This window comes from Anolis sagrei, chromosome 5 (assembly GCF_037176765.1).
Source record: "Anolis sagrei isolate rAnoSag1 chromosome 5, rAnoSag1.mat, whole genome shotgun sequence".
In the NCBI taxonomy this organism is placed as follows: Eukaryota; Metazoa; Chordata; class Lepidosauria; order Squamata; family Dactyloidae; genus Anolis; species Anolis sagrei.
Genome location: NC_090025.1, coordinates 131,022,139 through 131,037,973, shown reverse-complemented (window position 1 = coordinate 131,037,973; position 15,835 = coordinate 131,022,139). Strand labels below are relative to the sequence as shown.

Sequence of the window (15,835 nt, the reverse complement as noted above, 5' to 3'; positions counted from 1 at the left end):
AGGAATTCCTCCTCTGAAGCTGCTATTTGTTTTAGCAAGGAATTGTATTTGTTGTGTCAGATGATTTGGTCTTAGTAGACTGATAGTTTTCTTATCCCAAAGAGCATTCTACTTGAACTTGCCCTAGATAGTTCATTTTGGACTGCTTTTTAAAAACATAACCAACTATATTTCTTAGCACAAAGCTTTGGACTTTATAATGAAATTAAAATATCATTTAGGGTATTAAATGCTCAAAAGCAAAGTTTATTTCTTTCATTTGGACCTCTGACATTTTAAAGAATTATATAAGATTTCCTCCTTTATAAACTGGGTTACAAGGACTGAAAGAGATACTACTATTTTTGTATTTTAGGTGCGTATAGCAGCAAAATTCATCATTCATGCGCCTCCAGGGGAATTCAATGAGGTGTTTAATGGTGAGTATTTTTGCTACTTTTAACTTGGATCTTAATTAATTTAGGTACATTTTGGGGAGATAAAAAGGAGAAGAATTTTCTAATGTTTTTTTTTTTTCATTTTGAAATGGTGTGTTGTGATTGAGAATTTCAATCTATTTAAAGTCCCAAGTTAAAATTTCAAGATATAGCAGAGCACTCTATACTGCTTAATGGGGATCTATTTTATCTTTAAAAGATATGCAATATTCTTAGCAATTTTCCTTTGTTACATAGCATAGGTCAGATCTACACTTATCCATAATAATCTAGGACACCCCCTGGCATTGCAGTTCAGCACCACTGGACAGCTACTCTGTCATCCTCCCCCCCCCCCCTTTGGTTCCATAGGTCCTACCCACAGAGACTTCAACCAGGGGAGTGGGGCATCTCTGGTCCCCCTCCCTTCCCAAAGTATCCCTTTGACCCTGCTGACATCATCTCACACAATTGTGGGAAGGTAGAACCTGTGTTGCAACTGGAGACTGCCACAACATGGAGGAAGGAGCCTGCCATCTCATATCCCCAGACCACCCAAGTCCAGGAAACACAGGAAAGCTAGTGGGGAGAGTTGTGGTCAATTCCATTTTGGACCTGGCTCAACTTTTCCCACAGGCCCAAAGTTGGGGAATAGTCCTTCATTATCCCAGATTAGCACATGTGGCTGCCCTGGGGTTGATCCCTCCCCCCTCTTTATACCAGTTTAAGTGATAAAAGTAGATGTGGCCATAGGCTTGGTTCCACATACTTTGTGTTCTTATTTTTAGCTTTAGAAAATCTCAGAAAGATGACTAATGTACATCAGCTTCTTTAAAATAAAATTATGCAGTTTTTCATAAACCGTATTTTCAAATATGCTGGGGGATTTAGCCTCATGTTGAACAGGTAATTAGGATTAGTTAGATATAGATTGTGTTTTAAAAAAGATGGATCTGGTTTGAAATCATTATGTCTCTGCAACGTGAACTGTCCATGAATGAAACTCTACATAGAGTTTCTGATGATTACTGCTAGATGCCTCTCCCAGCATACAAATGACCTCTAGCCTCAGTCATTCTCTAAATGGCAATCCCACAAACATAAGGTCTAATGAGATATTCTCAGTGGAGTTATTTATTTTTTAGATTTGTTTAGACTCAAAATGGCTAGTAAAACTTGATAACTCATTAAACCGTTTGTAACTTTTGTGTAATGGTATCTTTCATGTTTCCATCATGAAATATACTGCTTTGAAATTGGGTCCATCATTTGAAACACTCTTTGTTCTTCTTTTCTTCAGTTAGTTGAAGTAATATCGTATAGGCCAGTGGCAAACCTTTAAGAGAATGTGCCCAAACTGCAAGGAGTGGGGGGGGGGGGGGGGGGAGGTGCGCATGCCAGAAGAGAGGATGCTGCATGCCGCTTCTGTCAAGAGTGCCATAGATTCACTACCACTGCTGTAGACCATCAAACTGAGAGCAGAGTATAATCAGAACATCTTAAAGGTCTGGAGAAACTATAGTGGTAGGTTAAATCAAATGTATTGATTCAGTCAATGGACCTCATTTTAAAGCTCAAATACATATGAGTATTAATATGGCACAATAAAATCTGTAAATATACAATTCATTTAGTAAAACCAAGGTTATTTTAATTAGATAAAATGGCAACCATTAAGTTGGAAAGAGATTCTAATTTAACTTCTACAAAAGTGAAAGTGCAGATATATTCCTGTTCCTTGGTTTCCCTCAAAATGGATCATTCATTGGATACTTTTAACATCTTATGACATAATATTATGAAGAGAAGATACTAAAATGATAATTATGCATCTTTAAGCCAATAACCACCCACTCCTTTATTAGATTTTATTGGGATGCAGTCTGTCTCATTCAGCATGACTTCCACCAACATAATTTTAAATACTCTCATATATATTCAATCAAAAAATTAAACAAGATATGGTTTTGGAACATTGTGGCAAGCTCTAAAAATTGCATCCCAAATTCCAGAAAATTATTAGTTGGTTTTCCTTGCATAATAGAGGAAGGTACCTTTGTTTGCATTTTCTTCCATGAAATTGTACTAAAATGTTTAGATTAAAATGGAGTTCATCATCATAAACAATGTCTTGGAGATAAAATTAGCACAGAATGGATAGAAATAAGTGCTTTAACTTCTGTCGTTTTAGGGTCAGTTGCATGTGAATTCTCTGCACAGTCATCTCCTTTTTGAACAGTGAATTCTGACTTGTCTTCTAAAAAGTAGTCACAAAAGTAGTCATGTTAAGCAGCTTATTGTGTACACTGAAAAATTCACTTATGGGAATTTATCACACAAGATAGCAATTATTGCCTGTGCAGGCAATATAGCTGATGCATGGCATCCTAATTCTGAGTCATTGTCTACAATGGCTTCTCATTCAAGTATAAGCCTGAAGAAAACCAACCTGCATCACCTCAGTCATTCTTTGTGCATTCCTAGGCTACAAGTGCATAGTTATGGCTAGTTCTGGAAAGATTTCAGGAACTTTTGAGTTTGATGCCACTATCTTGGAAACCGAAAAGGCACTTTTATCAAAATAAGTGTTCAGTAGCAAGTATTTAGTTTAGTGTGATTGGTCCATATATAAGGTTTTTATATATACCTTTATCTTTTGATAAAATATATTTGCTGATTATGTAAAGTATGCTTGACATGTACTAATGCTCAGTATTTTTCAGATGTCCGATTGTTGCTTAATAATGATAATCTTCTCAGGGAAGGAGCAGCTCAGTAAGTATTGCTTGATTCTTGACTTCTTTTGGTGTGCTAATACTTAACTGAACCATTTGTGGACAGTTTTCAACAGCACGGGGACCTATTACTTTCTCAAAGTGATTTTTGCTTAGGGCTCTAGAAATTAATCCCTGTTCAAAACTGGGTTGTTTATTTTTTCAGTACATACCCACATACACCCATTGATATAGGAACCTGAATTAAATTACCATTCAAGTTTTATTCCTCGCATGAGACATGAATAGTGGTAAAGACAGTTTCTCACAGCCTATAAACAAATGGGTGCAGGTATTTTGTTAATGTGTAGGAAAGCACGTCTCCAGAGTATTGTTCTCATCTGATGCCTCTTATTTTTACTTTTTTAGTGCCTTTGCACAGTACAACTTGGACCAGTTTACACCAGTAAAATTGGAAGGCTATGATGAACAGGTATGACTAGAAATACTTAAGTTCAAAGCAACGTTGTATACTTTTAGTGAATTTAATTTTAATGTAGGGACACAGTAGAATGCATCTAAACAGTCGATGGGGATTATGGACTCAGAATCATATTTGTGAATCTAGAATTTACAAATATGTGACTTGTTTGTATTTGTGAGCACTTCATATTTAGTAAATTAGGGATAGTTAAAGTCTCCTTCAGTCTGCACTTACTGGACATCAGGAGCTGCAAGTGACATGAATCTGTTTTCCTATCATTTGGGATGTGGCTGACTAATGAATGCCTCCATCTCCCAAAAACAATCTCAGCATGACAGCCAAGAATAGGATTCTTGTCATAATTCTTTTCCATCAGAGATTGCTTGCAGGAGGAGAGTGGAAATGTCACTCTAGTGCATCACATTCCACAAGAGAACAGATTCTGGTTGCTTGCCATAGCAGTTACCTGGTAAATCCAGATTGGAGGGCTCAGGCTGGAAGATGCTTTTAACTGCCTAACTATTGTAAGTAGCTAATCTAGAACCTGCTATTTTTCAAATAATAATTGTTCACTTGGGGGAGAATAATAATAATAATAATAATAATAATAATAATAATAATAATAATAAATTTATATTACGCTCTATCTCCCCGGAGCGACTCAGGGCAGATTCCAAACATAAAAGGCAAACATTCAATGCCCAGAGATTGCAACAATGCCTCCTGTAATATACAGTCATAGCAGTATGAAAGCTCTTTATGTGTTTCTGTGTTCAGGTATTTTCCCTTAAACTACACCAGAGAACTCCAAATGCTGTTATCTTGTCAAAATGTAAGATTCTGTAGAATAGAGCGATGGCAATTAAAGTGATAACAGTACTCTCAACACTCTCATCAGCAGTTTTAGTGATGGAGTGATTCCATAGCATTCCATAGATACATTATTTAATTTTTGCAGTGTTTCTAATTAGGTGGACATGCTTATTTTTGTGTCTTTGTAAAAGGAAATTCTTGAAGGTCTGTTATTCTATCATGATCATTGCCATATAGCTCTGGTTCTCTGTTATTTATTTATATGCTGTTTTGCAATGTCACTTTCTGTGTCACTCCCTCCTCCCATTCAAAAAGAGCTTTGTTCATTCAGTCTGTAATTGAAAACTACTCCAATGTTCAGTTTGCTGGTGCATTAAGTTTTGTTTCTAATTTTACTTGTCACACAAAATCACATCTATGAAATTTCAAAATTTTATTCTAGTTGTATGGTGTGAGACTGGAAGGAAAGGTATATGAGCTGATTATCAGCATCATTGGTGTTAAGCAAGTGCAGCTGTCAGCTGGCTGCTCTGCATTGTTATTGGCATGGCTCTGTATCTTCTTTGATTTCTGATAGTGGGATGGAGCAAAACGAAGAGTAGTTGAGTCAGGACTACATTTTCCTATCACTTCTGGTTGTTGTCACCTGAGGATCATGGGGAATAGATGAATTCAGCCACAGTGTCAGATAAGAGAATTGATGCAGATCTGTTCTTAGTACCAGAAAACAGCAAGGAGTGTGGCAGCTTGTCGTGTTCCAGGGCTCTAAAACCACCAACTGCTACTCATGACACCACTTTGTGAATTATACCTTTCACAAAGAGAAAAACTAAGTTCCATTCATTCTGGTATGCTTCATTCTATGAATGAAAGAAGAAAATTCTAAGCAGTTTTTAAGGTACCCAGAAATTTGTCTCTTTATGTACTATTTTTTAAAATTAAGTAACACGTGGGAAATTAACACAGCATTGCAGAGTGGAGAATTCCACAAGTGCAAGCCATTCATGCTTTTTATTAGATGCTTTATTCCTTGTTCCTGTTCACTACTTGCCCTCCAATCGGCAGTCACAGTTCCATGGCGACTGAGCATGTTCAATTCTTGAGGTTCTGTTTCCTTAGATGTTTAAAACATGTTTGTACTTCTGCAAATTTTGCAGAATTTTCCCCACTCCATACACTGCTCTCACTGTGGTACCATATTGGCTACACATTAGTGTACATTAAATCATATCCATAAATACCATATTTCACATTACTCTTATTTTTATTCAATTCACTTTTGCAGTGATTTCAAAAACATCTGACTTTTTCATCTGACATGTCTATTGATAGCATCTAAAGTATTCTGGTTTTTTTCCATAGGTACAGGGTCATTCGTTAGTTGCTTTCCAATTGTTTTGTGGCTATTCTGCTGCATCTTTATTCCAAAAGCATTGATGTATAACACTGTTTCTCCATTTTATTTTTATTTATTTATGTTTCATTTGACTATGTTCATGTTCTGTATGATCTTTCTTTTTTTCTTTCTTTCCAGGTCTTAATAACAGAACATGGTGACATGGGTAATGGAAAATTTTTGGATCCAAAAAACAAGATCTCTTTTAAGTTTGACCATTTAAGAAAGGAGGCTACTGATCCAAAACCCCACGAAGTTGAAAATGCAATTGAGTCATGGAGAAACTCCATAGAGACCGCAATGAAGGCATACGTGAAAGAACACTATCCAAGTGGCGTCTGCACAGTAAGTGTTGCAGACTCTTGAAAATGTGTGGGTGAAAATCATTCTTAGGAGGAGGATTTGAATTATCATATGAAATACACATATTTTTTACTCAATTATTTAACCAAAATACGTGTTATGTTCGATGGCGCATTACAGTTGCACATGTAATGTAATGCTTGCCTATATCCCTGGCAGATGGAGACTAGGGATCTTGCCAACCTTGATTTGATGGAGGGGCGCAGCTTCCCAACTGGCCTCATTCAGGATGTGAAGGAAGCCAATTGGGAAGCTGCACTTCTCCACCAAGCTGAGACTGGCGAGTTCCCTTGGGAGAAGCAGCACTCAACCCTCCCTTCCTGCCCAAGCTGGCTTCGCCTTGACCTGAGAGCCCCTCCCCCCTTTCTGCCCAAGCTGAGGCTGCAGGCAGAAGGGCATTGCTTCTCTTTGCACCCTGCTCAGAAAAGATGCAAAAATCAACGGCAAATCCATGTTTTGGTAATGTACACCTCAAAATCAAGTTGTACATTACAATCGATGATGCACTAGACTCAAAAAAATATGGGCATGTGTTTAGTCTTTATTTGTGTATTACTCATGACACAAGACCTGGTCATAATACCTGTCAATAAGGCCTTTGTCTGCAAGCCAAGCAGACAGTGCACAGCTTCAAAATACCATTGGTTTAACAATACTACAAAATGCACCAGTAATTCACTAATAACTGTCCTGTAGACTGATTGTATACATCTCCAAGTATTCACAAATAGGTTTGCCAAGTCATAGATGGCAATTAAAAAAATGTTGGCAACCATCTCTATCTTGCCACCATTAACTCTTTTCTAAGCTAAAATTACAGTGAAACATTAATTTTAAGGCAGCTGATTCACTGATAGCTAGAAACAATTTTAAGTTACAAGTGCAATAAAAAAAAGTTTGTCTTTTTCCCCAACTTTGTTAGCTGGTAGTTCGGTCTTTCCTCCTGTTGACATTAACTTGAAAAAATATTGCAGATGCTGTAAAGTTGTTCCTGACTTTTTCTTTTTGGACAAAACCCCCCCCCCACAATAGGAATTATAACTTATTAATTTACATATTATGTTTTAAAAGTAGAAGCAGTGGTCATGCCTAGAGGCTAATGTATATTATTTTCCAAAATGGGAGCAGTATACTACTTTTCAGTCTTGCATTGAAGGTGTGGATTTAGAACAACCTTTCTTTTCTGATTAAGGTATATGGAAAAACAATTGACGGACATCAAACAATTATTGTATGCATAGAAAGCCATCAATTTCAAGCAAAAAACTTTTGGTGAGTATTTATTTACAGTATTTATATACCGCCTTTCTCACCCCTGGGGGACTCAAAGCGGTTTAGTATGCATTGCCATATTGGTTACTTGTAAATCAGTTCCTTTTTATTCATTTCACTTTATTCCACTCACTGTAGTGGATATTGATGAGAAAATAGTTCATGTTAAAACTACTGGGTGATGTTGAATATTACTTAAGCAGACTTTACTCATGTGGTGGAACTTTTCCCTTATCTCCTCTTGTCTGTTCAGGTTTTATGTCTAGCCCTGAAATCAACTCAGCATTGAATGACTTTTTAGGAAAACAGTGCATAGCAATGTGGAGGAACTATTCTGTCATTGAATGTTATTTCATTCATTGAATGGACACTTATTTGATTCCTGCCATAGAATTTACCTTTCAATAAGAAAAATATTATGGATGTTTGAGAAGTTTCTTAATGATGTCTCCAAAATGTGTATATGTGGAAAATTAACTTTTGCATTACAGGAAGCCTCCATTTATATGAGGGGTTGGGGACCAGAGCTCTTGTCAGAAAGTTGGAAAATGGAACTCGGGTTTTAGCTTGCAAAGGCATTTTGACAAATGAAATATATACATAACACACAATATATCACTTTTGAATGAGTGATAAAGCTAAAAAAGCTTTTTCACTAATTCAAAACCAATTCAGGGCAGGGGCCACTCTTTCAGCAGGCAAGCCTTTGGAGTCAGACCATGTGCCTGGTTGCAACCAGCCCAAATTGAGCTTTGTAGCCAAGAATAGATAAAAAAGCTGACCCCTCACCAAATTAATGAAACATGTCTGTGCTTTGCAAGCTTTGAAAGAGTGAGATCTAAAAAGGCAGGAGTTGTATAGTCCCTACTAATTTTAGTAGCAAAGATGTGGTTTAAGTATATGGTAAGACCCCCCACATCCATGGTTTCACTTATTTGTTTTTCACACAACAACCTTAAGCATGTGTGGGAAGTAAAAATAATTACCCCCCTCCCTTGCCAACTTCCTTGTCAAGCCCAAGGTTGTTATGTGAATGTGTGTTCAAAAGCCTCAGATTTGTGGAGAGGAGGAAGTAGGCAGAATTGCCACCCTTGCTAACTTCAGAAGCCCAAGGCTGTTGTGTGCTCATTCATACCATAGCTGTGGGCTGGGTGGGGAGCAGGAAGAATCACTGCTACCACTATTGCTTTGCCACAAGGGAGGATGGGAAGCTGCCACCCCCACTCAGATGAAACAACAGGGGCTTCATCACCAGGGAGAAAGATGGGAAGCTGCTTCTTTTTATCTCAGGTGACAAAACAGGAGAACATCAGTTACTCTCCCCTCCGTGGGCAGTAGGTGAGCAGGAATGGAGGAATAATATTTAACACTCGATTTTCTTTCCAGTGTGAAAATCAAATGTTTGCCATTACATGTGATTTCATGTATCTGCAGGAAATCCTGTAACATATTATTATTAACTTCATTTATACCCCGCCTTTCTCCCTGTGGGGACTCAAAGGGGTTAACAGGATACAGGAGTGGTACCCTATTAAATTGCATTATACTAGTTTGCTTTATAAATTAGTTTGACACATGTAGTGTTATAAACAATTTACATTTTCAAAGTGTTCTGGATTTACATAATTGTTAGATTAGAAAATGTACTAATATTTTTCTAGAAAACACCTTCTTTCTTTTTTCTTTTAACCAAAACAGTGAATATTTCAAAGTTATAAACATTTAGGATATGAGTCTCAATTCTTTTTTGTTTGTTTATCTGGAACTTTCTCTTTTTAAGGAATGGTCGTTGGCGATCAGAATGGAAGTTTACAATCACCCCTTCAACTACTCAGGTGGCTGGTATCTTGAAAATTCAGGTAATTTGCTTCATTTATCATAATAATATCATTATAATTATTATTTCTCACAACACTTATGAGTGGGTGGGTGTTTTTTAGTTCAAGCTCTACATCGAAACAAATTCAAATAAGAGGCTATAAATATTGTTTAAACTGCCTCACAAGTTTATTTGGAAGACACTGGTCCTTAAGAAGAACTAGGCATGGATCCTTTATAAAATATAAATTATAATTTGTTTTGTTTTGTTGGCAGCTCCTATGATTTAAGGAAATCCTGGAAGGTACATTCCATTGTAGCGCAGTTGGTTAAACTGCTGAGCTGCTGAACTTGCTGACCAAAAGGTTGGCGGTTCGAATCTGGGGAGCGGGGTGAGCTCCTGCTGTTAGCCCCGGCTTTTGCCAACCTAGAAGTTCAAAAACATGCAGATGTGAATAGATCAATAGGTACCGCTTCTGCGGGAAGGTAACAGTGCTCCATCAGTCATCCTGGTCACATGACCTTGGAGGTGTCTATGGACAATGCTGGCTCTTTGGCTTAGAAATGGAGATGAGCACCACCCCCCAGAGTTGGACACGACTAGACTTAATGTCAGGGGAAAGCTTTACCTTACATTCCATTATGTGGGTATAACGTTTTGCAGAAAAATCCCCCATCAACGATCCTTGAAATGATACACTTTGGGCTAAGATATACCCCCCAACATACACACACACTTCTAAAAAATAATGAAAAATCAAAACAGGAAGGGAAAGCAAAGAACCAGCTAATTCTAGTGTCTGTGATGTTCAAATAAACAAAAACTCTTATGCTGAGCGTTGGAACTGTTGACATCTTGAATTCAATTAATGTTAATCTATCTGGATTTTAAATGGAGCATAACACTATTAACTGGTCCACGGTAATATTTTCTGTGTGTGAAGATTTGCTATCATTATTAATTCTTTGTATACAGGTTCATTATTATGAAGACGGAAATGTTCAGCTAGTGAGTCATAAAGATATACAGGATTCTTTAACAATTACTGTGAGTATCCTTTCTTCTTTTTTTTGTAGGAAGCATTTTTACTTAGGTTTGTCAAAGGAGGGGGTCATATTAGTCTGTTTTGGCAATATGTACTGTCTGTATGTGTTTATGTATGTATATATACCTACATTTTTATGCTGCTATAATTTGTTAGTTTATGAAGTGCTGCAGTCATTTGTAATTAAAGTAGTTGCAGAAATAAAACGCTTAATTTGACATTAGCATTCAGTTTTTGTGGTTTTTACTTATTCCATAACCCACAGGCTGGTTGATAATGTGTTTTTATCAGAGCCTCATTTGCCACTTTTTCTTCCCTGAATATCCAAATACTATTCACTGAAGAATGTTTATAAAGCTAGTACCAGCTGATATTTCACATTACTGCTATCTTCAGTTAGTTCACAGTCTGATTAAAATATGGAGTGTATTGCTACATGTTAAAGTTCAATATAAAAAACATGACGACATCCATAACTAATTACTGGGAAACTTTGGTATACGTTTGGCCCACATTATCCACAGGTCTTACATTTATGGATTCAAGCAAGCATGGCTCAAAAATATTTGAAAAAAAAAAAACACTCCAAAAAGCAAACTTTGATTTTGCCACATACTACACAACACACTATGCAGATGAGTAGGCATAGCCTACTGTAGCCTCTCATCATTTTACAGATCCTCAGTTTATCTCTCAATTAAGGTGTTCATCAATTTTGTAAAGCAGTGTTTCTCACCCTGGGGGGTCATGAGGGGGTTTCAGAGGGGTCACCAAAGACCATCAGAAAACACCGTATCTTCTGTTGATCATGAAGGTTCTGTGTGGGAAGTTTGGCCCAATTTTATCATTGGTGGGGTTCAGAATGCTCTTTGATTGTAGGCTAACTCTAAATCCCAGCAACTGCAACTCCCAAATGAAAAAAAAATCCAAATAGTTGCTGGAAAATGTGTTTCAGTGTTTTGGAAAATTGATAAAGTTACAGGTGTAAACGACGAGTCATTGTGTTCTTCAGAAAGCTTCACTGTTGTAAATTCTTCTTTCTTGTTTTCATTTAAGTGCAGCTTTAAACTGGTTCCCCCCTCCCCCTAAAATGTTGCCAGCACTTCCTTGGGGTGGGAGTAGAATTGTCAGTAAGACCAATATCTAATTTGCAGTTTAGAGAATGAAGCCTTTCTCTAGCTAGTGCTGTCAGTGGTTTTTTGTGACTCACTGTTTTGCATGGATTTTTAAAAAACCTTTAGTGTCCATAGTTGTACTTTAAAAAAAAAATTACAGCAATGACATGGGAGACACCTGCAATTAGTTAACTTTTACAGATATTTTCATATTTTTCAAGTATGATTTGGTAGAAATGTGCATTACGTTTTCTAGAACTTTAAAAAGACTTACTTATAGTATGTCGGAGACACAACAATTTTTGTGCCATATTACATCTAGTTTTGAAGTCTACCTTCATTCAAAAATAATTTGCTTTTTGGAAAAAAATTGCAGCTGATAAGGAAAAAATGGTAATATTTCATGTGGAACTAGATAACTTATACAAGGTTATTTTTGCACAAGGTGTATCTGGGAATATGTGTAAAGATTTTGCACAGGAATTTAGTTGGAGAACTAAATTCCTGTGCAGTGAGAATGGGTAAAACTGAAAGAAAGCCTTCTCAGATGGCTTCATTTTGATGCGGATCTAGACAAGGATGCTGTGAACTGAAGGAAGCTTTCTTCTCAATTTGCTTTGGAAGTCAAAAGGTCAGAAAATGGGAAAAATAATTGAAATCTATAGTTTTTGAAGTCTAGATAGTCTGGTTGATAAAATCCTTGCTGCTTTAGGAGTTGTGAGGGAAAGCTGACTCAAGTTCCCAAAAACAAACGATTAGAAAGTTATGCTAAAGTACTGTGATCAGTTGTGATGCTTCTTATGTTGAAGGTCACCACAATTGTTTTGTCACTACACTTTTCTGATGATGCATATGCTTAAATAATTCTGTTTTATTGTTTGTATATTTGTAGATTTAAAATTGTATTGAAATGCTTTTAATGCAAGTCTCTTTTTGTCTCCTTGTGAAAATAATGAACAGGGTATAAATAAACATAAACATAACAATAATATAGACCAATGGTTTTCAGCCTGTGTGTCCCCATATGTTTTGGTGTTAAACTCCTAGAAATCCTAACAGCTGGTAAACTGGCTGGGATTTCTGGGAGTTGTAGGCCAAAACACTTAGGGACCCACAGGTTGAGAACCACTGATATAGATGCAAAATGCAAAATCAGGGTTTTGCTTGATAGACCAAAGAATGTGATCCTAATATCTGATCTGTCATAAGTCTCATTGCCCTTTCATTTTAAGACTATGCTCATTAGCGAGTGAATCAAATAGGGATATGACTCTATGAGCTATAAAGTCAAGCCTTAATGTCTGCTGGATCCTTTCACTCAGTAGTGAAGAAAAGGCAGACTGCGTGGCGGTGTTCTTAATGAACAGGGAAACCAGAACCACAGCTACTTCTGATTTGTGTTCCCCTTTCCTTTGACTTGTTGAGAACAAAGTCTGTCTGCTGTGTTCCATTTGACATGGTTAAATGGTGGAAGAATATCTCCAAAAAAAAAGTTGAAAATAGAGGGGAAAATAAAAACAAATCATTTGTACTTTCTCTGTTCCTTAAGATCACTAAAAATCGATTGTAAATCTCTCTGAAAATGTGTTTTGGACAGAGCTATGAACAGTGAAAAGTCTCTGTAATTGCTCATAATTATCATACCTCAAGTGGCTTTTGACTTTAAATAGAGCCATCTCAGTAGTATGGTACATGAGATTTTAAAAATGCATTTCTTTCAGAATGAAGCCCAAACAGCAAAGGAATTTGTAAAGATTGTAGAGGCTGCGGAAAACGAATACCAGGTATATGATAAGCTTGTAATATGTGTGTGCGTGCGCACACATTCTATTTCTTGTATAATATGTGTTTAAAAGAATCCAAAAATGGGTGATAGACATGTGTCAAAATGCTGAAGCCCGAGTGGTCACAACACAGTTGAAAAAAAAAATTGCTAGATTTGCATCCAATGCAAATGCAGCCTTTTTAAAAAAAAGAATTTCCTAGAATAGGCTTTATGAGTACAAAGATGCAGTACCTTTTATCTAAACTGGTGATTTACCATGAGACTCTCTTTTAAAAAATAGGAAGAATTTATGCAATAAGTCATGTTTATTTTTATGATTGAGAAGAGCAATTATAGGTGCAGATGCCCCATATAATTCTATTTGGCTGCTTGATTCTAAAATAAAAAAAAAACCCAGATTTATGATTCTGAGTTCTGTCAGATTTTTTCTGGGGAGGGGGGATTGTGGGGTTGTTTTAAGATGAACTCTGGGGTTTACAGACCTTCAGAAGCAATTTGGGATATCTTTTTCGTGAAGTTCTTTGGAGTGCTATCAGAGTTATTTGCAGAGCAGAATAAGCTGAGAAATGGCATATGAATACTAAACCTATAGTAAAGTGAAAGCAGCATTAGTTTTAACACAAATTTCTGGAACAGAAGTATAGCTTAAGAAATTTCAAAATGTAGTTTTTGGTCATATCATACTCTTAAGTACAGCCTGTTAATTCAAACAGTGTTCTGGTTCCTCTTCTTGAGCTAAAAGCCAGCACTTGTTGGATGCCCCTTTCAGTCACTGTTATTTTATAAGGTGCGTGATGAACCCAATTCATTTTGATGCATATGTAACACCTTTATTATGAACAATAATGCATTTTAGTGACCCATGTCTGCCTAATTTTCACTAAGAAAATACAAAAACCTTGTCTCCATTTGATGCCTGCTGTAAGTGAAAGTTGAAGAGTCTTAAGATTTCTGGTCAATCATGTTACACTTATTGTCACCTGAAGCATTTTTTTCTGATATAGACATGAAACTGGTTTTCTTCGATAGTAACAGACAATGCAGTTGGGAACATAAATCTAATATTGCACTGTTGAATTTTCTGCAAATGCAGACTGACTTTCTTTTCACTCCTCTTTCTTGCACCCCTCCACATCTTACATATATAAGATTTTGAGAAGAAAGAGCTTTATCCTAGTTCTGTTAAAAAATAACTGTCCTGGCATAATTGAATACACTTTTTGTTTTGTTTATACTCTTTATCAAACCATGTTTTCTTAATATGTGTCTTCTCTCTTTTACTGTGAACAGACTGCTATAAGTGAAAATTATCAAACTATGTCGGACACTACTTTCAAGGCCTTACGCCGACAACTGCCAGTTACTCGCACAAAGATTGACTGGAATAAGATCCTTAGCTACAAGATTGGGAAAGAAATGCAGAATGCTTAAAATGAAGATTGCAAGCCTGGATCATTTTGGTGTGCTTGAATACAAAATAATCACAAAGGTATTCAGATTTATTAAGTCACCCAATCAGCATGGGCATTTGCCATTGAAAAATCACTGTAAGTAGTTTGAACACGAGGCTTAGCTAATTGACCATTTTTCTTTGTCCTTTTGTTTCTCCTTTAAACACTTATAAAATCAGTGTAGCTGGAAATGTTGAGAGCTTCTGATATATTTAGACTTTTTATAATGATGCCATGCCTATAGTTTTCAGTCAAATTAAAACAGTTTGAAAAATATTTTTGCATAAGATTATCCTACGTTGCTTGCTTTCGTGCAGAAAAAACATCTTCTAGAACACAGTTCCCTAGAAGAGGTTGTTAATGGATATTACAAGTTTGACATTCAACATGGATTTTAGCCATGTATATTGTAGAAATAATATATCCCTTTATCATATGAAACCCTGGGGAAAAATGTTTCTTTACCCAACTCTCCACTTATTTAGCTAGCTTGGTGTTTACTTTTTTTAAGGCCAATGTCTAATGCTGTTTTTAAGGTGTTGAAAGTAAACATTAGTGCTTATTTTGGAAATGCATTTAGTGCTCTATTCCTGACAGCTACTCAGATGAGTTTGGATTCCATCAGTTCTCAAGTTGTTTTTACCATTCAGCCATAATTGTATTATAACAAGGCATATTGTAATACACATATGTATAATCCTGTACTCATTACTGTGTCTGTCAGTTTCCTTTTTTTCTTGGATTGAAATGTACTAAAATTCAATGTGACATTAAAATGCAAATTTTCTATTTATTTATGTGTATGGTTATTTTTAAAAGCTGGTACAATAAAATCAGGTATTGGCGAGGCCAAGGAGTCTTAACATTTATATATTTTTAAAAAGACTTTAGTTGTTGTCACGATAGGGAGTCAAATGGAATTCCAGGAGCTGAGTACAACAATATAGACATAAATAGCAGCAAACAGCCTTTTCACATTTTCTTCCCAACATAATGTCAGGATTTGCAGAAGGGAATTCTCAACTGATCCAGATGCTGGTGTGGTAAGCTGCATTTGAGACCCAAAAGAGATTAGGGGCACTGATATTTTTAAAGTCATTTTGCTCAAAAATTCAACTTTTTTATTGACTGGATTTTCTTCTCGTTTAAGTTTCTGAATGT

The 15,835-nt window shown here is 36.3% G+C and overlaps 1 protein-coding gene across 1 annotated transcript in view; it reads left to right on the top strand.

Moving 5' to 3' along the window:
• The window catches only part of CAPZA2 (capping actin protein of muscle Z-line subunit alpha 2), a 37,096-nt gene extending 21,629 nt beyond the window's left edge, over positions 1–15,467 (top strand). The window contains exons 2-10 of the mRNA XM_060777707.2: positions 356–419; positions 3,140–3,191; positions 3,560–3,623; positions 5,962–6,168; positions 7,379–7,458; positions 9,239–9,317; positions 10,253–10,324; positions 13,159–13,221; positions 14,514–15,467. Of these exons, the coding sequence (XP_060633690.1) occupies positions 356–419; positions 3,140–3,191; positions 3,560–3,623; positions 5,962–6,168; positions 7,379–7,458; positions 9,239–9,317; positions 10,253–10,324; positions 13,159–13,221; positions 14,514–14,654 (822 nt within the window). The 3' untranslated portion in view covers positions 14,655–15,467. The remainder of the gene's footprint in view (positions 1–355; positions 420–3,139; positions 3,192–3,559; positions 3,624–5,961; positions 6,169–7,378; positions 7,459–9,238; positions 9,318–10,252; positions 10,325–13,158; positions 13,222–14,513) is intronic.
• Positions 15,468–15,835: the final 368 nt, after the last annotated feature.